General features: G+C 37.2%; 3 protein-coding genes across 3 annotated transcripts in view; 1 reads left to right on the plus strand and 2 right to left on the minus strand.

The window, feature by feature from the left end:
* The window catches only part of stag1a (stromal antigen 1a), a 38,101-nt gene extending 37,548 nt beyond the window's left edge, over positions 1 to 553 (plus strand). The window contains exon 19 of the mRNA XM_055155337.1: positions 317 to 553. Within this exon, the coding sequence (XP_055011312.1) occupies positions 317 to 553 (237 nt within the window). The remainder of the gene's footprint in view (positions 1 to 316) is intronic.
* A 340-nt stretch (positions 554 to 893) lies between these two features.
* Positions 894 to 2,722, minus strand: LOC110155009 (tumor necrosis factor ligand superfamily member 10-like). Its single transcript, XM_055162048.1, has 4 exons — positions 2,423 to 2,722; positions 1,855 to 1,998; positions 1,321 to 1,366; positions 894 to 1,243 (listed from the first exon to the last, which is right to left on the minus strand). Exons 1-4 carry the CDS (start codon positions 2,534 to 2,536, stop codon positions 1,065 to 1,067), a joined length of 483 nt encoding a protein of 160 aa, XP_055018023.1. The 5' UTR covers positions 2,537 to 2,722; the 3' UTR covers positions 894 to 1,064.
* Positions 2,723 to 17,292: 14,570 nt separating this feature from the next.
* The window catches only part of LOC129409397 (excitatory amino acid transporter 5-like), an 8,355-nt gene continuing 647 nt past the window's right edge, over positions 17,293 to 25,000 (minus strand). Inside the window, exons 3-8 of the mRNA XM_055155344.1 lie at positions 24,526 to 24,647; positions 22,658 to 22,891; positions 21,176 to 21,370; positions 19,702 to 19,836; positions 19,293 to 19,419; positions 17,293 to 18,392 (exon numbers count right to left, since the gene is read on the minus strand). Of these exons, the coding sequence (XP_055011319.1) occupies positions 18,246 to 18,392; positions 19,293 to 19,419; positions 19,702 to 19,836; positions 21,176 to 21,370; positions 22,658 to 22,891; positions 24,526 to 24,647 (960 nt within the window). The 3' untranslated portion in view covers positions 17,293 to 18,245. The remainder of the gene's footprint in view (positions 18,393 to 19,292; positions 19,420 to 19,701; positions 19,837 to 21,175; positions 21,371 to 22,657; positions 22,892 to 24,525; positions 24,648 to 25,000) is intronic.

Here is a 25,000-nt window from a genome sequence, read left to right on the forward strand (position 1 = left end):
AAGGTGGAACAGATCATTTTGAGCTTTCGAGATGCGCTCAGACTAATAATATAGGTTTACTGAAACATGTGTGAATGACACAAAACACAGCTCTGGGTATGTTTATGATGAGGTAACAACAAGGTAACATTCTAACTAATATTCTGTGTAATATAGGACCTTTAATATTTCCCTGTGTAGGCAAGTATCCTCACAGTAGATCATAGTGGACTTTGTCTTTCGTGTTACTACAAACAAACCGCTGCCAAAATAAACACCTTCAATTGAGTCTTTCAGTTGAGCCCGTAATGAGTAATCATGTAAACAATGGCTTCAGGAAACGGGGCAGTGTCAGTCTCACAAAGGGACACACAGCTCTGGTTTGATGGACGCAGGTATGAGGATTAAACAGGGAGTCGCCTGCAGCACATTCCTCCCTCTCTGCCCTCAGAAGTCCTCGGGGCCCGGACGAGAAACGCACAAACTTAAAGATGGCTTTGTGACAGATCGGAAGTCAATGATCACTCCTCTCCCTTTTGGCAGTTTTCCATTTCTCAATGATAATAAAGCATGATTATAAGGCTATTTAAAAGGCACACTGTGTAGCTTTTCTAGTAAAGTGTCCACCGCCTGCTTGCCTCTATGGGGATGTTATTGCTTTGTCTGGAATGTTTCACAGTATGGCATTAAACTTATCTATTTCAATGAAGACCTAGTTACCTAGTTACAGGTTATATCTGTGAAGAGGTCATCCCACTCACAGTAAGAATGCATGTTTTTTGAGGTATTTTTGAGCAATGAAAACACCTGTAACCGAATGCACGAAAGATATATAAGTTTAATGCTATACTGTGGAACATTCCAGGCAGAGCAATGACATCTTCTTGGAAACAAGCAGGTGAAGCCCCCCCCACCAGAAAAGCAATGCTGATAAAACACAAGTAGTAATATTCAACCAACAATACAATCATGTTTACATATGCACTACTGTGACTGAAACCAAGGTGGAATCAAAACAACAATAAAAGTCCTCAATTGAGTTTTAAACCTAAATTGTTTATATAAATTGATAAATCTTTCTAATATTATTCTGTGATTATGAGAAAGTTGTAAATACTGTGCACACATTCTAACCCATGGCCCTCACCTTCTGTTGCAGAGTTCTCATTGGACGATGCGACTCCAGTCACGTGAGCGGCCACCTTGGGGAGAGGAACTCCTCGAATCGCAGGACCCAACAACGGCAACACGGCCGTCAACTCATCTGGAACAGAAAAAAGTATGTAATATTTGATGAATGAAATTATGTCATATTTAAGTAGGTGAGCAATATGGACTTACTTTTCATAGTTTTGGAGATCTCATTTTGAAATTTGTCCTCCATTGCCTGAAGACAAAAGTACATATTTTAGGTTGTTGTGCATTATAAATTTCCACAATTACTTCCAGAAAAAGTATTTCAAAGCCAGTGTATTGCTTGCATTAAAGTTGCAATGTAACATTTCCGGTAAGGAGTCTGCTACCAGCTGCTCTCCATGGAGAAATTATTGCTCTGCCTGGAATATTTCACAGAATGACATTGCACATATCTGTCCCTCCTATTTTTTCCTCAGAAATTCCTTAATAAACATGCATTCTTATTGTGAGTTTGATCACCTTTCCACAGCTCTCACCCGTAACTTGATGAGAGATGCTTATTGATACATTTTTGACCATACTGTGGAACATTTCAGACAATCATGAACATCTCCATGGAGACAGTCGATGGTGCATCCTCACAGAAAGTCACATAGTGTACCTTTAAATGACCTCCCATTAACCTTATAGCCAACCAAACTAAAATTAAACATCAACAGAAGGCAATAGAAAATGGACCTTCTCTATGTGGGATTGGAGCTGTTGTGTGACTTGCCAGCAGGGGTCGCTCTTCTTCCCCTCGGCGGTGCTGTCCTGAAGCCCAGAGGGTGGATTTGAGTTCATCAAACAAGACACGCTGCTCCTAGAAAAACTTTCCTTCATCTGTCAACAAGAAAAGTGCAAACAAAACAATATAACATAAACTTAAAATACAGACACGTGCCATTTACTCACTCGGAAGTTTACGCAGCGGTACGATCATCCAATCAAGGTATTCTTAACAAAAAATGATGTTTTTTCATGTAATAATGCCTAAATAATAGTTTTCTATTTGAAATTTAACCGTAAATTTGGTACAGGCGTGCAGTGTGAATCGTATGGCACGAATCATTTCATTGTATTACGCATCTACATTGAATCAAATTACCCAGTTAAAGAAATGGCTTTAGCAATGCCAGCACCACTTTATGTCACTATAGAGAAGTAATAACAGGAAAGGAAACCGTGCCATGGCTGTTGGTGCAATTCCCACTAAAGTTTAACCCAGTAACAACGGTCTACCACGTGATTAGAGCGCGTATCTTACCGTGCTAAGGACTTGGTTGAAGTACATGAAACTGACAGAAACGGCGATGGTTTGAATAAGCACGGCCCCGAGTATAATCATTCCCAGACACTGTGGCGATACAAAAATGGCCATGTCAACGCGTTTGCAGAACAGAAAGTACCGGAATACGCGGAGAAAACGGCGCAAAATGAGTTGGTTGAGTAAGTTGTAGGTTGTAGGCAGGACAAGTCAGATCAAGCTTGGCTGCATTTCTGTACGGAGCAGTAGCAGAGAGAGAGCGAGTTAAAGGAGGTGGAGCGGAGAGGAGCTATGGAGGTACAAAAGTGATAGTGGATACGGACTGTTATTAGAGAGATGGGAGAGAGGGGGGCTGGGGGGCGCTGGGCAGAGAGGGGAGGATTTAAATAAGCTACTGAGGTGGTCCATTATGGTTTGCACTACTTTGTTTGACAATATTTTCTGACTTGAATTCATTTATCAAGGACAATGCACAAACATATTAAAGGGCCCATATTACTCTATTTTCTCATCTATGTTATAATGTTTTCCCATCAAAAACATACCTGCAGTTGTGCTTTGTTACATTTACATACATTACACACACACACACACCCTGTATATTTAGGCTGAGTTTCTTCTTTCAAACAGAAAACACTCTCTTCCACCTTGTGATGTCATGCGGTAATACATAAAGTGCTCCATTGTGGTTTTAAACTCCACACACCTACACTAGAATTATTTGGATAATTGCAGCCCTGGAACTGCCAATGTCTTCTAGGCAAAAGGTAAAAGGGAGCCGTTAACATGAAAATTGCCGCTTCATGACATCACAAAGTGGAACACAGTATTTTGAACTTTGGAGATGTAGACAGTTATTAATAAAGAGTTACTCAACGTGTGTGAACGAAAAGAAAAATAACTCCCTGTATGTTTTTAGTGTGGTAACAATATTATAACATGGTTTAAAACTCACAAGAGTAAATTTGAGAACTTTAATATATGTTTGAGGTTTTAGTAAAATTGTTCTTGAATGGACCTGGTTTAGTCCCAGTTTCTTTATTTATGTTTTTTTTCTGGGTTAGTCCTTCTCTCCTCTCTACATGGCAACAAAAAATAGGCAATTCTTCTATTTAGGAAATGACTAGCAAATACAGATGATTAATTGTGTTTGGAAGGGCATCTGACATAAATGTAATGCACTTTTTATTATGCTATCTCATCATATTCATTATTAATAGTGGTATGGTTTTAAATACACTCCTGCTAGGCTGATTCAAATTATGTATTTACTGTGGTAGTTCAGTATTTTTCTGAATGCAGGTTTTCTTTAATGCAGTTTTATCGATCTTTACTTGAACCCCTTAGAGCCTTGGTCGAAAATTCCAATGGCACACACGTTTTTTGAATCTTAAAACTGAACTTAAATAAAATAATATATTTTCCACAAACTATATTGTTTAATTCACTTTCATTTTTTAAATTAATGTTTAAAATATATTTTAGTATATCCTCTGCATTATTGTAGTTTTTACTGTCCAAATCACTTAAAAGGTGGATTATTAGATAGGCAGTTTAATACTGTGGAACTTTATGACCGAAGTATTAACATTTCCATGAATAGGCCTGTCACAATAATGCATTTTGAAGCTTGACACATTGATACAGAGATATACTGAGATAAACAATAATATTGAACCTACCCTTTATCACTGAAACCATGACAATATAGCGAGATAATCCCAGGAAACCATTTTTAAATAGACAGTTTCATCAACAGGCCTGAGCCATACCAAATAATATAATAATTAGCCACAGGAATCACTTAATCAACCTTTTACAGCTCATATCTAATTGTATTACAACAAAAATACCACATTTTCTCTCCAATTTTATTAAGAAAATGTACACATGTTAAATATTGATCCCCAGAATATATTGTTTCAGCTAGGTGAGCATATTAATTATTGTGACAGGTCTATCCATTAAAGCAAGCAGGTGATGGGCCCTCCACTAGAAAAGTTACACACTATGCCTTTAACTATCCCACCAATTTGAGTTAATCATCAGCCTAATCACACAAACACTCAATAATGTAATTACAAATGTAGTAATAACTTTGAATAGATTCTAACACTAAAGTTCTTATGGTTTAAGGTTGTTTTAAATTTTACTCATCTTAATGCGGGCTGCAGATGTTGCTTCTAATCATTTAGTTTGTTCACACAGAATAAGCCCACCTCTGCTTTTGCATTATATACAATTTTAAGGACTGTTGCTTATTATTTCCAGACAGAGAAGTGCTTTGATGCTCGAGGACTCCCTTTATGGATCCAAGCTGAAGGCGGGCTGTAATTAGGTAGGTTACATCAACCCCCCAATAAAACTTGAAACATGGAGAGATTATAGGAACAGTGTGTTTTATTTAAATACAACCACGAGTCTGTTCCTCAATTGACTTTTATAAATGAGTTTCAGCTTCCTGTTTATACATGCCATTTTGAACACTTTTCACCTTTTAAAAGATGTAATAGTTTGTTTTTAATTTTTAATTACTATATACAAGGAGGGGCAGTGTGTAACTTTTCTGATGGAGGGTCTGTCAAATACATTTCTCCATGGAGACGTTATTGTTTTGTTTTGAATGCTTCACAGTATGGTATTAAACGTTTCTATTTTCATGGAATCAAAACCAGGCCATGCTCTAGATATTTTTGAGCTATTAAACCACATGTATTGCAATAAATATAAGTTAGAGCTGTTTAATGTCATTGTTACGACCCAGCTCGTTTGGGATGAGGGAAGTAACAAAAAAATAAAACCAAGATGTAAAATGGAATAAATTAAATAATGTTTAATTAACAGGAATGTAAAGGTAAATTAACAAAACAGACTAAAATATACAGAAAACAACCTAAACTAAGAAACAGAACAACAGAATAAACAGAGTTTTGTGCCAGAAAAGGGGTCATGCAGGCTTACACAAAAACGAGTGGTAAAACTTAGGGACACACACTAAACCAAAACACAAGTTCCCCAAATTAAACCACATAAACCCACAAACAGAATCAAGTGACCATATCAAAAAAGGCACAAAACAGAACTAAACTAAACACACAAACAAACACTAAATGGCATACTGGCCACCAAGGCCAGCAGCCCCGAACAGGTGCTGCCAATCTCCTTAAATAGGGGGCAGTGGCTGCAGGTGAGGTGGGAGTAGACTTGCCCCACCAATCACGGACCAGGGCTCCTGCAGCAGGAATCAGGAGAACTTGGCAAAAATCACACAAATTAGAACCAAGGCCTGGGGCCGTAACAGTCATACTGTGGAACATTCCAAGCAGAGCAATGACATATCCATAGAAACGGACCCACCAACCATAAAGTTACACAGTGCACCTTTAAAACACATAGATACACAGCAATTTTTTTAAAATTCAGATAAGATTTTTTTTTTTTTTTTTAGCCCATTTCAACTGTAACTGTATTATACCACAAATAGACTGCCAATCCTGCAATTTTGTTGAATATTAAAAACTACTTTTTTTTTTTTCCAATTGTATTCAGAAGCAAAAATGTTATTGGCCTATATTTTATAGATAGAAACTTAAGAACATTTCACAGACTAACATCTGATCATTAGCTTAATAAATCACTAAAACAAAGTAGACCATGGCAATAATATGCGTATTTTTATTATGTCAATAAAGATAATGAGATTTGACTATTATCTTTATTGGACATTTATTGGACATTACAAATAGTATTATAAAATGTGGGTGTAGAATTAAAATCAGAATCAGATTTTAGAAGTTTTATTGCCATTGTCAATGAGCAAAATTTACAAACTAGGAACTTCCATCCATTTTCTTCCACTTATCCGGGGCCGGGTCACAGGGGCAGCAGTCTAGACAGGGACTTCCATACTTCCTTCACCCTGGACACTTCCTCCAGCTCCTCCAGGGACCCCGAGGCGTTCCCAGGCTAGCGTGTCCTAGGTCTTCCCCGGGGCCTCCTAATCCACCTCAGCTGGCTCCTCTCAACGTGGAGGAGCAGCGACTCTACTCCATGCTCCTCCCGTGTAGCCGTGCTCCTCACCCTATCTCTAATGGAGCACCCAGCTACCCTGCGGATACTCATTTCGGCCACTTGTATCCGTGATTTTCTCCTTTTGGTCATTACCCAAAGCTCCTGACTGTAGGTGAGGGTAGGAACATAGAATGACCAGTAAACTGAGAGCTTTGCCTTTCAACTCAGCTCTCTCTTCACTATAATGGTCCGATACAGCGACCACATCACTGCCGACGCTGCACCGATCTGCCTGTCAATCTCATGCTCCATTCTTCCCTCACTCGTGAACATGACCCTGAAATATTGAACTGCTCCACTTGAGGCAGGGACTCTCCACCCACCCAGAGAGGGCAAGCCACCTTTTTCCAGTCGAGAACCATGGCCTTGGATTTGGAGGAGTAGATCTTCATCCCAGCCGCTTCACACTCGACTGCAAACTGTGCCAGCACATGCTGCAGGGCCAGGTTTGATGGAGTCATTAGGACAACATCAACTGCAAAGAGCAGAGATGAGATCCCATGGTCCCCAAACCGGACCCTCTCCAGCCCCTGACTGTGCCTAGAAATTCTTTACATAAAAACAATTACCAAAATCGCCGACAAAGGGCAGCCCTGGCGGAGTCCAACCTACACTTGAACAGGTCTAACTTACTGCCAGCAATGCGAACACCGCTCCGCCGGTCCTTTTCAAGATCCCTAAAGGACATGTGGTCTGGTTGGGCAAACTCCCATGAACCTTTGAGGACCATATGGAGAGTAAAGACCTGGTCCAATGCTCTATGACCTAGATGAAAACCATACTGCTCCTAATGAATCTGAGGTTCGACTATTGGTCGGATTCTCCTCTCCAGTATCCTGGAATAGACCTTACCAGGGAGGCTGAGGAGTGTGATTCTCCTGTAGTTGGAACACACCCTTCGGTCCCCCTTCTTAAACTTTCCAGGTGCGGGGTCCGCTACCATCTTGTCTCAATGGAAAAGTTATTTTTTTCCCTGAAACATTCAACAGTATGTGATTAAATGTAATTAAAGATGAAAAACCCATTATTATTTTAAGTTTGGGTCACCTCTCCACAGATCAGACCTGTAAAAAATTGGCCTGATGGTTGTCCCCATGGTTATTAAAGAAATGAAATACCAGACTGTGAAACATTCTAGGAAAAGCAATAACTTCTCTTTGGAGACACCCAGGTGATGGAACCTCCACCAGAAAATTTACACAACTCACCTTTAACATTATAGCCTTATGGACAGAATGAAAAATCGATTATTCTACTTAACATATGAACTTACCTATTTGGATTCTAGGGATAACTTGAATTTCATATTATGACGTCATATATCAGAGGAGTTTAGTTTTCCTTAAGGTCTATAAACATAAATTCTTGGTTAACTTGTAGCAGCATGTTAATGAGCCAACGACCTATCCACTTTGACCATTGACCCTGCCCTGACCCCAGTGACTGCTCTTTTCCGGGTTGAGCTGCTACAAAGATTAATTATGTTACCGCGCAAATATGTTAATACCTTTTCTGCACTATTTACAGTGGTTAAATTGCAATACAAATTGTATTCTTATCTATATTGTGGGCACATTGGGATTCTATGTATAGTTTTCTTGCCCCATATTTGTACACAAAGTTTTGGTTTCTCTTCTGTGAGTAAGTCTACAGATGACTCAAGTTTTATCTTGTCAGTATGATTCATTTTGAAGTTTTGCATTTCTTGTGTGGTATATTCTCCTGAAATACCTGAATCAGATAATTACTGGAAGTTTAGTTTTAGTTTTGATTGCATTAACTTAAATTATAAATCAGATGTTACAATGAAACCCTTACTCCTACAGTTACATGTAAGTATCCCAAATACTGAAGTGATCTTTGAGTGACCTCTTGGACCAGTGCTTTTTACTTTTTTACATTTCTCCATGGAGATGTTCTTGCTTTGTCTGGAATGTTTCACAGTATGGCATTAAACCTGAATGATACCTAGGCCTAATCTTCATGGAGACCAAACCAGACCATTACATGTCAGATCTGTGGAGAGGTGACACCACTCAAAGTCAGAATACCTGTTTTTGTAGGTATTTTTGAGCAATAAAACCACCTGTAGTTGAATAAATGTAAGGTAGAGCTGTTTAATGTCATACTGTGGAACATTTTAAACAGAGCAATGACATATCTATAGAAACGAACTCCAAACCAAAAAGTTACATAGTGCACCTTTAACGCTTTAAGATTACGCTAAACATTTACAATTCTGTATGCAGATTATATACATTATTTCCACAGTTATGATAGTAAGTAATATATGCAAAATGAAAAAATATTATTGTTGGAATCAGTGTTTGCCCAGTGTTATCCTTTATACAGTTTATAATGTTTTCTCTCATTAACCTCCCTACTGTATTTATAGTATTTATAAACCTCAAGGGCATTTCTCTGTACTCATTCCTCAGTTTAAAGACAACTCCAAGAATGCAAGTACTCCCCCGAGACAATTAAAAAGAAAACAGAAATATATGTTTTACACTGGTGCAACTGAAGTCACAACCTGTTTATGTAGTTGGCACTTTGTCATTTTTGCATTTTTTAGCAGTATATATTTGGTAGATATAAGGTAGGCAGTGTGCAAAGGTTTATAAATGTAAAAACAACATAGACAAATGACATAGATCACTGCCAATAAGGCTCTGGTCCAAAATCACAGTAGTAAAGATGTAGCTCAAACCGCATATATTACTGCTACTATACAATTACTGAATCTGGTAACAAAAATGCATATCATGATTTACTTAAAGGTCCTATATTATGTACAATTTACTCTTTTTGTCATGCTTTTAATCATGTTATAATGTCTTTACCTCCTCAAAACCATACCTGGAGTTGTGTTCTGTTCCAGTCACACATGTCTGAGTAATCCAGCATTTTTACTCTATCTATATCTCCAAAACTCAGAATGCTCTATTGCACCTTGTGATGTCACGAAGCAGTAGTTTTCAAGTTAACAAGCTACCTTTTACCTGCTCTTACTAATTACTCAAGCCTCCAATGCAACAATAGAAGGAACCAATGTTATTTTTATGTTGTTTATTAGTGTATTTGAATCTTCTTTTCCTCAAGATTAATGATTTTGTATTGTTGCATTTTTAATAATAGTTACCTTTTTACCTGTTATTTAATAGATTTAATAGATTGGCAATAAGTGAAGGTATATGGAGTTTAACAACACAGTGGAGCACTTTCTGCATTACCACATGACATCACAACAGGTGTAACAGAGTGTTTTCTGTTTGAGAGAAAAATGTGTGTGTCAAACACGTGAATGAAACAAAATACAACTCCAGGTATGTTTGTGATGAGGAAACAGCATTATAACACAGATCAGAAAATCGTGTAATTTGGGTCCTTAAACAGCCCTTTGCTCCTGTACTTGTGTAGAAGTTGTGTTACTGTTTTGCCTATTTCCTGCCATTGTGCGGTGATCTGAGAGTGTGTGACAATTACTGCCAAATGACCCACATAGTTAGGATTTCACTGGAGCAGCTTGTAGTGACTTTTTCTCATGGGAGTGATTCTGAACGCACCATTTAACCTTGAGTAATTCCTGATCTTTCATTCCTCCCAACCTCTAACTTTGGTCTATTGTCAATGTAAGGAAGTAGGGAGTTTACTAAAAGCGGGCATGGACCAAACTCCCACTGTGAAGGCCTGTTTTAAGGCACGCAATACTACAAAACTGGACTAAATACTAAATACTGTGTACAGTAGTCATCTTGAGAAGTAGGCAAAAAGAATTCCACAAAGATAATATTTAAGTTTTGCTAAAGGTGCATTGTGTAACTTTTATGGTGGAGGGTCCATCAGATGCTTTTATGTTATTGCTTTGTCTGGAATGTTTCACAGTCTGGTCTTAAACCTTTCTATCTTCATGGACACTAAAGCAGATAACGTTACATATCAGATCTGTGGAGAGGCAACCCCACTCACAGTTAAAAGGTATTTTTTAGCAGTAAAACCTCCTGTTACTTAATAAATGTAAGGTAGAGCTGTTTAATGTCATACTGTAGAACATTCCAGGCAGAGCAATGACTAATTCCCAACCGAAAAGTTACACAGTGCATCTTTAAAGCTGAAGGTTCAATTTTAATCAGTTTAACACTAACTCTTCATGATCTTATTGCTACATATGCACCATGTAACATTTTTGTTTTTTGGGGGTGAACAAAAACATCTGACATATTGTGGAACATTCAGACAAAGCAATAAGATCTCCTTGGAGACCAGCAACCCATTTGAAAAGTTAAGGATCATGTTACTTTTCAACTTTTTCAACTCTGTAGTTTATCAGTGTGTCAAAATATTTCCCCCCCTAATAAAATCTAGTGAAAATACCATAGTTTGTAAAATCAGTAGAAGTCATAGTTTTCCACATAATTTGATTAATATTTACAAAAGCTGATAAGGAGTATGTTGTTCAGCCTTCAGTAGTCTTCAGAATTCCCATGCCTGTCTACTGCAACTGCTATACTATCACCACTACTACTACTACTGCTATTACTGTTACTACTAGTACTGCTGCTACTACTACTACTGCTGCTGCCAGTGGTGGAAGTACTCAATTTAGTTTCTTAATTAAAAGTACAGGTATCCACTTTAAAATATACTTAAGTAAAGTACAGATACCTAAAATATTTACTTAAGTATATTACTAGTTTTACTTTGTTACGTGCCACCACTGACTACTACTACCGCTACTGCTACCAATGCTAATATACAGAGCTAATAAAACTAAGTAAAAGTACATTAATTTGTAAAATATTTAGAAGTCAAGTTTAGCTTTCCATAATCTAATTCATTATTGCAAAAAGCTGATAAGGAGTATCCTGTACAGCCTTCACTATTCATGGCTTTCAACTTCCTGTCATATGCAACATTTTGAGGACTTTCTCCCATTGGAAAGATAAAATATTTAGTTTAAAATTGTCAGTCACTATGGCAATGGTCCTAATTTATCTTCTGAAATTCTGAACACCATGGATCTCTTTGCACTGTTCCCAGGCCTGTCATAAAGTGAGTAGGAAGCATGAGCTGTAGATTCCCTGGGGCCTGGAAGTTGACACCATGAGAGAGAGAGGCGTGTGTCCTCTGTCCCATCATAATACTTTAAAAAGGTGTGAGAGAGGAAATACAGGACGCACTCATGTCTCATATAGAGTTACATGCTGGGTCTATTAAGTAACCGCTATTTGTTGTCAAAACTGATAAAAATGTGTCAGTTGAACATAATATCAACTTCTACTGTTGAACCGTAAATAATAAAATAAGTTTCTGTAGTAGTCTACTACTACTGCTACTACAACTGTTACTGCAACTACTACTCCTACGTCTACCACCACAACTACTACCCCCACTACTATACTTTACTATACTATACTATACTATACTATACTATACTATACTATACTATACTATAAAATAAGTTTTTGTAGTATTCTACTGCTAGTTCAATACGACTACTACTACCACCCCAACTGCTACCAATACTACTGCTGCTGCTACTGCTACTACTGTTACTACTACTACTTCTGTTGCTACTACTACCACCACCGCAACTACTACTACTATTCCATCGTAATACTTTAAAAAGGTGTGAGAGGGGAAATACAGTGCGCACTCAGTACTACTACCACTGCAACTGCTACAACAACTACTACCACTACCACTACTATTACTACTGTTACTACTACTACTGCTGCTGCTACTGCTACCACCACCGCAGCTACTACTACTGTTCCATCGTAATACTTTAAAAAGGTGTGAGAGAGGAAATACATGGCGCCCTCATGTCTAATATAGAGTTACAACATTATAACATGGCTTAAAGCTCACAAGAGTCAGTTCTGTGTAATATCGGACCTTTAAGTGTAAGGTGTAAAATCGGGTGTGCAAAGTATGTTCCTGGTTGCGTAAGGTTCAGGTACACTCATTTGTCACCATAGGGAAATTTCTCCTCTGCATTTGACCCACCCTTCATTGTTGCTGGGGCAACCTCAGCACAGCACCTGGGAACCCATCTTCACATCATGAGCTAGGCTTAGTGTGGAGTCATGACTAACTGGAGTATTTGCATTTGTGCATGGATTAGACACAGGAAGAATAGGCAAACTGCACAGACCCAACATCTTAATAATAATAATAATCAAACCTGAGCTGTCTAGTAGGAATAGATAAATTGTTACATAATTCAGTTATTTTAAGGTGCACTGTGTAACATTTCTGGGTGAGGGTCCTACATCAGCTTGTCTTCATGAAGATTATTGTTGTTATTTTTTTGCCTTGAATGTTCCACAATATCAGCCAGACTGGCGCCACCTATTGCCTTTGCTCAATTTCATTTCTGTCAAGCGACTAGGTCAGGAATCGGAATACACTAGACGGTTCGCAAAAACCCCGGAAGTACGAGTTTGGGCACCAGCCAATCAGTGAAGAGCCATACAGTTTGTGTTGGCAACAATTCCCGAGATTGAGGATTTAAAGCCGGAACAAAGGGAATGTTTGTTGAATTTTATCAAGGGGAAAGGCCCTTCTTCCTACAGAATTTGGGAAAAGCTTAATATACCAGTTAGCCCCGTTAGTGGTGCATTACATATGTCACGATCAAATAGCACCATTTGGTTGAATAAATAAAAAAATACCCACGTATTGTCAAGCGAACAAATCCTAATGCTGCGAGGTCAGATGGTTTCTATAAAGTGAAACCGGCTGATGAATCAGGCTACCACAATATAGCATTAAACTTAACTTGTTGAGACATAAAACAAATGTAATTCAATAACTGCAAAATAGATATGTTTAAAGCAGGCATATTCTGCAAAATTTACATTTTAGAGCTTTTAACCAAGATCTATTATTTCTTTACGCACCTGAAGTTGTATTCAGTGTGATTTGTGCACCTTTAAACAATCTTTAATCACTTACTTTTAAGATACTATTTTGCTGATCAGTCCCCTTTTTCGTCGCTACCAGCAAACACCCACTGCTTTCCACTTACTTCATTCTTCAATTTTATTTTGTTAATTGGTGATACATGTAGGATTCGGCAGCGTTGCATAGACATTTTGGTACAAATGGAAAAAAAAAAAAAATGCTGGCATGTGTGACCTGCAGCTATCCATCAGAAGAGCTCCCATTGGACACCACTGATTTCTAAAGCAGAAATCAACGTACTTATTTCTTGAATTAGGTAGTTTTAGATGAATATTGCTATTTTAAGTGTCCAAATGATAACATAATAATCCACGGGTGTCATAGATTATAACACTATACAGACACGAGCACATTTCAAGCAGAACAATGACATGGCAGAACCTCCAGAAAAGTTACATATTGCACCTTTAGGATGGGCCTCTTGCAGGATAAAGTAGGGCATGACATAATGTTTGAGTCTGACAGTTCTGAAGAAACACATGTGTACCTCCATGGACTGTGACGCACTCTAAAACTCAACCTGTTATCAGTTAAAAGCTTCTATAAACTCTCCAATACCCCATGGGAATATAAACTTGAGATGGATCACTCCTACACTCTCCCCAGACGCTTCCCTCCCCACAATCCTTTAAATAAAGTTGTGGAATCTCCCTAAATTCCTGTGTTAAGGCTACAGCTGGCTATTGTCTCATTTATGAAACAAAGAAAATGCTGGTCTAGCACAATGCAGGCCCCAGCTGCCAAAGAGGTTACAGTGAGTGTGAGTGAGTGAGGGTGTTCCCCGCACAGGAAAAGACTGACTGAATACAAGAGCATAGAGATGACATGATGTAATACTCACATAGGTTAGGGTTTAACAATGTTGCTCACTACAAAAAGGAGAAAATAGTCTAGAATGGTACAAAAGGGGCAGTGGGTGATTTGAAAGTGTGTACACGTACAAAAACACGAGAACTTTAGAGAGGACCTCTGCCAAAATGTGAAGAAAAGCTGTGACTGCATTAGAAATAGTTTTTTGTTTGTCAACGTCTGCAACTGTTTAGCTAAAAGTTTAATTTCTGTCAGTTTTTTTTTTTTTTTTAAGTATACCCTTTGACTCTATAAAGAAGTGGATTAAGTAAGTGTGACGTCAGCCATAGCGTCTGACTTCAGTCAAACGGATCTCAATGAGGCTTGCAGTTATGGGTTGAATTTAGAGCCTGATTTAGACTTAGACTTCTACATACTTTATTGATCCACAAGGGAAATTATTTGGACACAGTAGCTCACACATCACAATAAATATAATAACAAAAGCAAAAACATAAATGGTAATAATCAATTCTAAAAAAAAAGCAGCAAAAAAGATAGCTATTATTTCCTAGCGTTTTAATTCCTACTCCTTATTAGGAATAGGAATTAAAATGTTCGTATTAACCCGCTCTACATTATCCTAGTGTTTTTATTTTGCTATTTTGTCCCTATATTAAGGCTAAAATGACAAGGCTCACCGCAGCAGTTACAGACAGATGGGTGACAGTTTCTCAGTACAAAGTGAATTGGAGTCGGAATCGATGGAGCCAGAAGTGCACCCACGCTCACTTCCAATTAGGAACGCTATGTCCATTTATATAAATCATGAATACACCTCGATGTTTTGTTTTGTTTTTTGTTCTGTTTGTGTTTGAACATAAATGAATACACATTTCAATTATACAAAAAAAAAAAAAAAAAAAAAAAAAAAAAACTCTTTCCATTGAGGAACACTTTTGATGGCACGTCTGTTAAGAGTTCATTTAATTCTGTTATTATATGGGTGGTATAGTGGCAGGGTAGTTCACACATGGTCTCTGGTTCTATTTTCAGACCATATGGGCCTGTCTGTGTTGTTTCTTCATGTTCTGTCTGTGTCTGAGTGGGTTTCTTTAAGTACCCCATCAATTTAAAACATGCACAAATATCTTTATCTTAGCTAACTCCTAACCAAAATCATCAAGTTCTTAAAGTGGAATAAGAATGTATTTCTCTGCCTACAATGTATGCATGTATGCACATCTGGATTCACAAAATAAACAGATAAATGCAACTTTAACCCACTGATGATAATTCCACAACTAGGCCTATATTAAAGTAGCCTGATTCATCAGCCGGTTTCACTTCATAGAAACAGTCTGACCTCGCAGTGTTAGAATTCGTTCTCTCTACTTTTTATCATTTAACCAGTCGCTGTTATTTGGTCGTGACATATGTAATGCGGTGCTAACAGGGCTACCTGTTATATTAAGCTTTTCCCAAATCCCGTAGGAAGAAGGGCAATAACATCTTTCCCCTTATGAAATTCACGAAACATTCTCTTTATTCATTCTATTTAAATCCTCGATCTCGGGAATCGTTGACAACACTGAATGTACGGCTCTTCACTGATTGGCTGGTGCCTGAACTTGCACTTCCAGGGTTTTTGCGAACTGTCTAGTGAACTTTGATTCCTGACCTAGTCGCTGGAGAGAAATGAGCTTGAGCGGAGGCACTAGGTGGCACCAGCCTGGTTAATATTAAAGGTGCACTGTGTAACTTTTCTGGTGGAGGGTGTTATTGGTTTGTCTGGAATATTTCACCGTATGGCATTAAAACTTTTCATCTTCATGGAGACCAAACCCGACCAGGTTACAGGCAACCCCGCTCACAGTCAGAATGCCTGTTTTTCTAGGTATTTTTGAGCTATAAAGGCACCTGTAATTGAATAAATGTAAAATAGAGCTATTTAATCATACTGTGGAACATTCCAGGCAGAGCAATGACATAGCTATAGAAATAAGCAGGTGATGGGCCCCAACCAAAAAGTTGCAGAGTGCATCTTTAACATTATTTCAGCATCTTTCAAATATTACACTTTCTTAGCAGAGGAACAGCCCACACTTCCTTATCTACTCCAATCTTTACGTTGACCCACTTATCATATAGGACACGATAATAATGGACTACATGTGGCCACTTATAGTAGATATGACTCAGGATGGTCAGTAGAGGGCGGTGTTGTTCCGAGTTGAAATGCCATTATGAAGTATCATTCATTGTGGGAGGCGAGGGACATGTTGGAGCATATTCTCTGTGGAAACTGTGGTTGCTGCCCTAGGGGTCAGTTCATTGTTGAGTAATTAGTATTTTTAAATATGTCAAACGAGAAATGTGAGAGCAAAGATGAGCTATTTTAAACCAGCTATCGCGGATGTAACGCAATAACAACTCAATTAGAAACGTCGACTGTCTCAATTCATTAGCCAAGCCTATTATCAAATCCAGTACTAAAATACAGGCCTATGTTTGGTTTGATGAAAACAAACAAACAAAAAAAATCTTTGCGTAATGCCTATCTATGTGTATTGCTCGGAATGTGAACGATCAGGAGCGTTACTATAGTGATGAACAAATTTAAACAAAATATTATATTGTTTGAAAAGATAAACGTCCTCAAATTTTCCATGAATTGCCCATATGTTTATTTTGTGAGACTATAGAGGTGGATCTCTGTATTTGTAGGCTGAAAAATAGAAAAGTGAACGCATTGAAAGCGTTTGGTTGTTTTCAAATAGCAATAGCGCCCTCTGTTGTTGAACGTTTCACGGTGTTTTTTTTATTTTTGATGGCCTGAAGGAATTAAATCAGGGTTTCTGTACTTTAAACATATAAACATGTATTTGTTTATTTTTTTTTATCAATTGAAGCTACATTAAGTTAGAGTTGTACAATATTACATAAAAACTTTGATTTATATTTCAGTACAAATAAATTTACCTACTCAAACGTGATCATGTGTAATGGAAATATTAATAATAATGGACAACAAGCTCTCGTTAAAGTTTCCTTGGCTTTTATTAGAAATCACATCAATGTAAAAAACAAATAATTTCCTTTATTAAACCTAAACACACATTCAGTACATTCTGTTATTTTTCGTTCAAGTTTTCCCCATCCATAAAGTCCATTTTAAGGCAACAAGAAGTCACATTAACTGCAAAATATACAGTACTTCATTTTTTTCTATGGTCTTGTCCAGTAAGTCTACAACATGAATCTTCCATGATGGACGTTCAACCCAAAACAAAAACTCAATTAATTATATAAAGGTGCAAATGAACATAGCAAGATATCCTTTTGCAGATAATGTTAGAAAATTATCCCATTTCCAAATGTATTTCTGCAGTAGAAGACTGAACTCTCTGAGGAGGTCCAGACTCATTACACATTACAACAGTGACTAATTCCTGGTTAGTGATCACCCTCAAAAAGCAGGCAGCTAAAAGTTGTTGATGTATTAAAACGCTGAAAATTAAAATGTTTCAAACTATTATCTGAACTTATCTATTGACTCTACCATATACAAGCTACAAGTTCTTATTTGTTGTTAATACATTTTAATTTAAAGGTGCATTATGTAGCTTTTCTGGTGGAGTGACCATCAAATGTTTGTTTTCACGGAGATGTTATTGCTTTGTCTGGAATGTTTCACAGTATGGCATTAAACCTTTCTATCACAAGTTACAGGTCAGATCTATGAAACTTTCACATAAAGACCAGCTTGATCCTAAAATCACCTTATTTATTTATTTTTACTTATGCCCAATAATTTGTCCCAAAATCCTTTGCAGGTCCCTTTTAAAAAAGCTAATTTAGGCATAGCACGATCCATGTCGACACCATAGCACGAATAGTGCATCTTCTCTTCTCTTTCTTTATCAAGTAACTCTCTCAAAGGCAGTTCATCCTTACAGTTTTTGGTCTTGACTTTGACGTTATCCGCGGTTCTTCAGACTTGGCAGAGGTTATAACAGGGCACGGGCCGCTCCACCACGCTGTCTCCGTCCACATCACAAACATAGTCACACTTATGAGGCAGCAAAGGAGCGTCCGACAGCGCCACACTCTGGGTACCCACAGAAATTACAGTGTCTCGCTAGAAAAACAAAAATATGTAATTAGTTGTTTTGTTATTTTTTGTATGTAAAAATGTGAGATGTCCTGTGTAAAATGAAAAGATTAATCACAAGTAGTTTGAGTATTACTGAATTTGCTATAATGTTTTTGTTTGTAATTCTCCAAATGGCCACCAGAGAGAGCCAAACACAAAAGGCTCAAAACTGATCACAGAACTTGCTGGTATAGGGCAGGGATCTAAAATATCTAGATAGGCCTATTTGTAGTTAATAAAATATTTTATCAAGATAAACTTGTAGATTTTACTAGCATTCCTTCATACATCTTTATCTGCTCACTATTTTTACCAGCCATAGGTGTTTTCACAAGTACATTTAGTTGCTGTAGGCCATCATTTTGAATGTGGTAATTTTAATAATGTTTAACTGTGATTGTCATAAATGATTAAAGGTGCAACCTTTTGGTTGGAGGTCCCTGCTTGTTTTATGGATATGTCCTTGTTCTGTCTGAAATGTTCCACAATATGACATTAAACAGCTTTAACTTACGTTTATGAAATTACAGGCTCATTTTTGAGCTATAAAACCATAGCTCAAAAATACTTTTTTAAAAAAAAAGAGGCATTTTGGCTGTGAGCAGGGTCACCTCTCTACAGATCTGACCTGTATTTCACATACCCTCCACCAAAAAAGTTTCACAATGCATCTAATGTTTAATTTTATATTTCTCTTTCAGTTACTTTGTTACAGCTCCAAAATGGCAGACAAATTGGATATTTACATAAAAAACACCTGGCCTCTGAACAAGTTTCTATAGTAAAAAGTGATACCTGCCAAAATATCTACCACTATTCTGGTTTTATAAATGTCTGTTAAGTCCAGTCATTCATTTATGAAGTGTTTTTGTGAGTAAGCTGTACCCGTTTGGAGCCTCTCCTGCTGCCTGCAGCTGAAGCCGCTCGCTCAAAGTCTTTTTTACAAATGTGAGCCATGATCCCGGCCGCCAGGGCATCTCCCAAGACGTTTATCATGGTCCGGAAACGATCACTGGGAATTACAAAGAAAAGATGTTCAATTTATAATAATACCTTTAATATTGTAGGTTATTGCTTTGCCTAGAATGTTACACACTGTGGCATTAAGTCTCTTATTAAATTAGTTATTCACTATCTATTCATTAAAACAAGCAGATGAAGCCACAAGGTCAAGTTACAGGTGGCCCCGTTCATAATAGTAACTTTTTTCAAAGGTAATTTTGAGCAATAAAAAAAGGTCAATATTTTGTACATTAATATTATAATTGCTGTATCTCTCAGTTTTAGTACTCACAGGACCCAGTCAATGGCCACGATGAGGGAGATGTCAGCTGGAGGTAATCCCACTGAGGTCAGGACTATCACCATGGTAACCAGTCCAGCCTGAGGGATCCCGGCTGCCCCGATACTGGCTGCTGTGGCTGTAATACTGAAAATACAGGAGATGGTAATGTTATCAATCTATTGTATGGGACCTATTGTTGGTATTAAACTACTAACTAAGATTGTTTTGTTTTTTTTAACCTGTTTTCATTTACTTACCAGTTCAGTGCTAGCTTTTGCCCTGGTCCAGTCAACTGTGGCTTCAACTTAAAGGTGCACTGTGTAACTTTTATGGAGAGGGTCCATCCACAGCGTGTTTGTCTCCATGGAGGTATTAGTGCTTTGGTTTCAATTGTACAAGTATTAAACTGTTCTGCCTTGCTTTTATTTGCTCAAAAATATCTTTAAAAAAAAAAAAAAAAAAAAAAAAAAACATTCTTACTTTGAGTAAAGCCGCTTTTCTACAAATCTTACCTGTAATCTGGCTTCCATGTCTCCATGGATATTATATAAAAGTTTACAGCCATACTGTGGAACATTATAGGCACATCTCAATGGAGACAAACAGGTGACAGACCCTCCACCAGACAAGTTACACAATGCACCTTTAATGCCAATTCACTCAGTTACTCCATATTTTGGGTAATGTTATGGGTAAAGTTCATGTTAAGTTTTTAAAATCATTGTTGTATTTGATTTCTTGCTGATTTTAGTCTGATTTTTTAATCAGAAGTCTTTTTAGTCTGATTGTATCTGCTTTATTATGAATTACTGGTTTAGATCTGTCTTAATCTTAGTTTAGTCTCTCTTTCTTTCTTTTCTTTCTTTCTTTCTTTCTTTCTTTTAAAAAAAAAAATCTAATTTAGTTTCACATGCAGAAAGTGGGCGGAGATAGGGAGTAAGTGAAAACATATTTTTTCTGAGCACTGAAGCCTCAAGGGCAATACAGAATAATCCAAACATGCAAGAATCAAAATACATCTTTGAGTAAGTTAGTAATAAAACCCAACTGACATATGTTCCCTTTAAAGATGCATTGTGTAACTTTTCTGGTGGTCTGTCAAATGCTTTTCTCTGCAGAAATGTCATTGCTTTGTCTGAAATGTTTCATGGTATGGTATTTAACCTTTCTATCAGACTAAGTTACAGGTCAGATCTGTGGAGAGGCAGCCCCGCTCACAGTCAGAATTCCTGCTTTTCTAGGTGTTTTTGAGCTATAAAACCACCTGTAATTGAATAAATTGTAACGTAGAGCTGTTTAATGTCATATTGCGGAACATTCCAGGCAGAGCAATGACATATCCATTGAATCAAGCAGGTGACAGACCCTCCACCAGAAAAGTTACACAATGCACATTTAGAAGATGGCATGTTGAAACTAAAATAAGTTCAATGGTCTGATACTCATTGTTCACCAAACATACAAAAATCTAATTTACTCTCACCTAATAGTTACCAGCTGACCAAAATCCAAGTCGTATTCATTGACTTGAGCGATAAAAATGGCTGCCACTGCTTCGTACAAAGCAGTACCGTCCATGTTGATCGTGGCTCCGACCGGTAACACGAAGCGAGCGATCTGCCGGTCCACGCCACAGTTCTCCAATAGACACTTCATGGTGATGGGCAGCGTAGCAGAGCTGAAGGTGGACAAAAGCAGGCATTGGAGAAAAAATATTAGTAACACTTTAGTTTAGGGACCATATATTAAAGTAGCACTATGTAACTTTTTGGTTGGGGGTCCATCACCTGCTTGTTTCTATGGAGATTTCATTGCTCAGCCTGGAATGTTTCGCAAAATATGACATTAAACAGCTCTACTTTACATTTAATCAATTACAGATGGTTTTATAGTTCAAAAATAATTACAAAAACAGGTATTCTAACTGTGAGCGGGGTTGCCTTTCCACAGATCTAACCTGTAACTGTTTAATGCCATGAAGAAAAGCATTTGAAGAACCCTCCACTAGAAAAGTTACACAATGCACCTTTAATATCTAGTGTACAACTCATTACAGTCTACATAAAATAAAACATATTCAGCATGCAGAGCTTTATTGGACATTTTACTACAGCATAATGAGAAAAATCAGCAATCATTCTAATCATCACAATATTTTCTTTACTGTTGTTATTCTTTCAAATATTTTTCCAATGTTAATAAAAGAGAACTCATTTGCATATAAAATTGTAACTGCAAAATTACTTGAAGGGCGTGATTGTATTTTTTATATTTATAATAAACAATTGCTAGTTTATCCATGTTATTAATGCGTCAAAGCAATGTCACTGGGGGTGCATACAGTAAGAACAGTTTTTTCAGTGCAATAAAAACAGCAAAATAATAAAAACAAAATCCGTATTGTGGCTTTAACAGTTGCTTTTTTAAGTTGCTATCTGTGTCTTAAATTGAACCTTTAAGACTTTTTTGTCTTGTGTAGAGAATATCGAATAGAATAAAACAATAAAAAACTATCTAAGACATTTTTCTCATTGTTTACATGGAGGACTAATTTATGTATATAGCAAATAATAAAGAGTGTGGACTGTTCATGCATCTTGTGTAATGTTATGATTTATATTTTTTCTATATTGTAAATGTTTGTTTATACATTTTACAATTATGCTTTATTTGACACCAGTCTTTTGTTATTTATAGTTTATAGTTTTTGCTATTTATTTATTTCTTATTACCATTTCTATTTTTGCTCTTTGTTAGTATAATATATTATGATGTGTGTGCTACTGTGTCCAAATAATTTCCCTTTTGGATCAATAAAGTTTAGCTAAGCAAGGGGGGAATTTGTATTTTTGTCTAAGTTACTGTATGTCACTTTAGGTTGGCAGCTGTTACTGGGCAACATACAAGATTATATACTTATATACTTTGCCCTCACGCTTAAACTAAACTGATTTTCTGTCATTACCTGGATGACGTTGCCAAGGCAATGACCAGAGCCTGCAGAAGTCCTCGGATGTAGGAGAAGGGGTTTTTCCGAGTGAAGAAGAAGAAGAACAATGGCAGTAGGATGAGTCCGTGTACAAAGAGTCCAGACAGCACCGTGATGAAGTACATCCCCAGTTTCTCTCCCAAGTGGGCGGGATCGTGCATGTCCAGAATCTTACCGGCAACCAAGAACACAATGCCAAATGGGAAATACCTGGAAACAAATGCAACCATAGATCTTATCACAATAAATTGCAAAAAATGTATATATTTCCAGATTTCCAAATAGCAAGTGAGCATCGCCACACTTCCACCTCCATTGACTCTGGTACCAACTGACTTTACTTTGAAAATTTGTCACCCCTCTCTTTGTAACTGCTGCAGTGAGCCTTGTCATTTTGACTTAAAATTAAAATAAAAAGTTTGTATTAACTCGCTCTACATGATCCTTTTTATTTTGCCATTTTGTCAGTAAATAAATTTGTATTCCTAATATTGAACTCGGCTCCAAATTCACTCATATAACTGCAAGCCTCGGTGAGCTTCATTTGACTGGAGCTGAACACTATGGATGATGTCACACTCCCTTAGTCCACTTCTTTGTACAGTCTCTGATTTCAAGCTGACAATTGTCCTGTATGTGTTGAACACACAAACCCTGCATATTTAGGCTGATTTCTTCTCTCAAATGGAAGACACACAGTTCCACCTTGTGATGTCATGTCATAATACAGGAAGTGCTCCACTGTGTTTTTAAACTCCATACACCACTAGATTGATTTGGATAATTTCAGCCCTTATTAAAGGCTTACTAAAGGTAAGTTGAAAACTACCACTACATGACATCATGAAATGGAACAAAGCATTTTGAGCTTTGAAGATGTAGGCATGTAATAATTAAATAAAAAAAGGCTTACTCATTGTGAATGAAATAAAACACAACTCCAGGTATTTTTTTGATTACGTAACAACATTCTAACATGTCTTAAAGCTCACAGGAGTCAATTTTGCGTAATATAGGATCTTTAAACTCTTGTGTCATAAGCAGTGGCTGAGGTAAACAGTGCATTAGCAGTGTCCTGTTCTTAACCTTTGGATTTCACAGTTGAGACGGGAGCACTGACGTCGTCGTGGAAACGTAAACCTTGGCAACTACAACCTTTTTCCACCTCTCTGACACTTTCTCAATGGGATTAGAACAAAACTGGGACAAGACTGGAACTAAACATGGACTACAACAGAGTGTAGTGTAGAAAGTCTGTGTTACACTCCTGAGTCAACAATAGAAATATATGTGACTTCATTTAAAGGGCCTGATTTTGACTTAATTTGGTGGGATAATACTTGTTGTAAATATAAATTACAGTTTACATCAGTCAGGAAGCATTTTGTGAAGAAATGTTGTAAAATAAGTTGAAAACTACAGGAAGTAAGGAGTTGGCACGATTTACATCCAAGAAACACATTTTTCTGATACTTTAAACACAACAAAACTGTTTTCTTATATTTCTATTTGGCAATATTAATTCTGTGTACATTAGATTAGTTTTGGCCTTGTGTTTTACTAAAATGACTAGCCCAAACTGTGATAGGCACTTTAAACCATCAAACATTGTATTCATGAGATTCAACTTCCTGTTATGTGAAACATTCTGAGGAACATATAATATATAATTTTGTTTTAAATTATTGATTGCTATGGCATCAGGAATCATTTATCTGAAACCCATGCATAATAGGAGCACATACTAAGTGAAGTAGTCAGGCAAGCATTAAGTCTACTTAAGCGTGAACTGTGGATTTGTATTTTTAAAAGTTGAATGTTGTCCATAACTTGTGCGTTCTTACCACATGGCCGCGTTAATAATCTTCATGACGCACTCGTTGATGCACTGGCATACGTTCACCAGAGGGGCTCCACGCTCCCCCATTTTACCCAGAAGGAGACCTGAAAGCACACAAGCAAAATACTTTTCACATTTGTTTCACATGGACAGACCCTAAAAAGGTGAAAAATCTGAAATATGACATTTGTTCAAAAATTCTAATTCTAGCATGAAATTTGGTCCAATATAATCTAACTCTTTTGTATCTTATTACACTAGAAGCAAGAGAGGTGTCTTGCCCAAGGACAAAATGGCAGAATGCAACACCACTATAGTATATTTTTTATTTGTTCTAATGTTTATGTTTTTACATGTAAGTTAAGTATTAACTGTTGAGTATTTACAAGTACTCATAAAAAGAGGTTTAAAGGTGCACTGTGCAACTTTTCTGGTGAAGTGTCTGCTACCTACTTGTTTTCATGGAGATGTTATTGCTT

The sequence above is a fragment of the Boleophthalmus pectinirostris genome, unplaced genomic scaffold (assembly GCF_026225935.1).
Source record: "Boleophthalmus pectinirostris isolate CB_2022bp ecotype Guang Dong unplaced genomic scaffold, ASM2622593v1 HiC_scaffold_10, whole genome shotgun sequence".
Lineage (NCBI taxonomy): Eukaryota > Metazoa > Chordata > Actinopteri > Gobiiformes > Gobiidae > Boleophthalmus > Boleophthalmus pectinirostris.

Coding starts and splice junctions, on each gene's coding strand:
- LOC110155009 (XM_055162048.1), bottom strand. CDS start 2,536: ATGGCCATTTTTGTATCGCCACAGTGTCTGGGAATGATTATACTCGGG. Junction 1,999..2,422: donor TCAACCAAGTCCTTAGCACG/GTAAGATACGCG, acceptor TCTTGTTGACAG/ATGAAGGAAAGTTTTTCTAG. Junction 1,244..1,320: donor GATCTCCAAAACTATGAAAA/GTAAGTCCATAT, acceptor TTTCTGTTCCAG/ATGAGTTGACGGCCGTGTTG.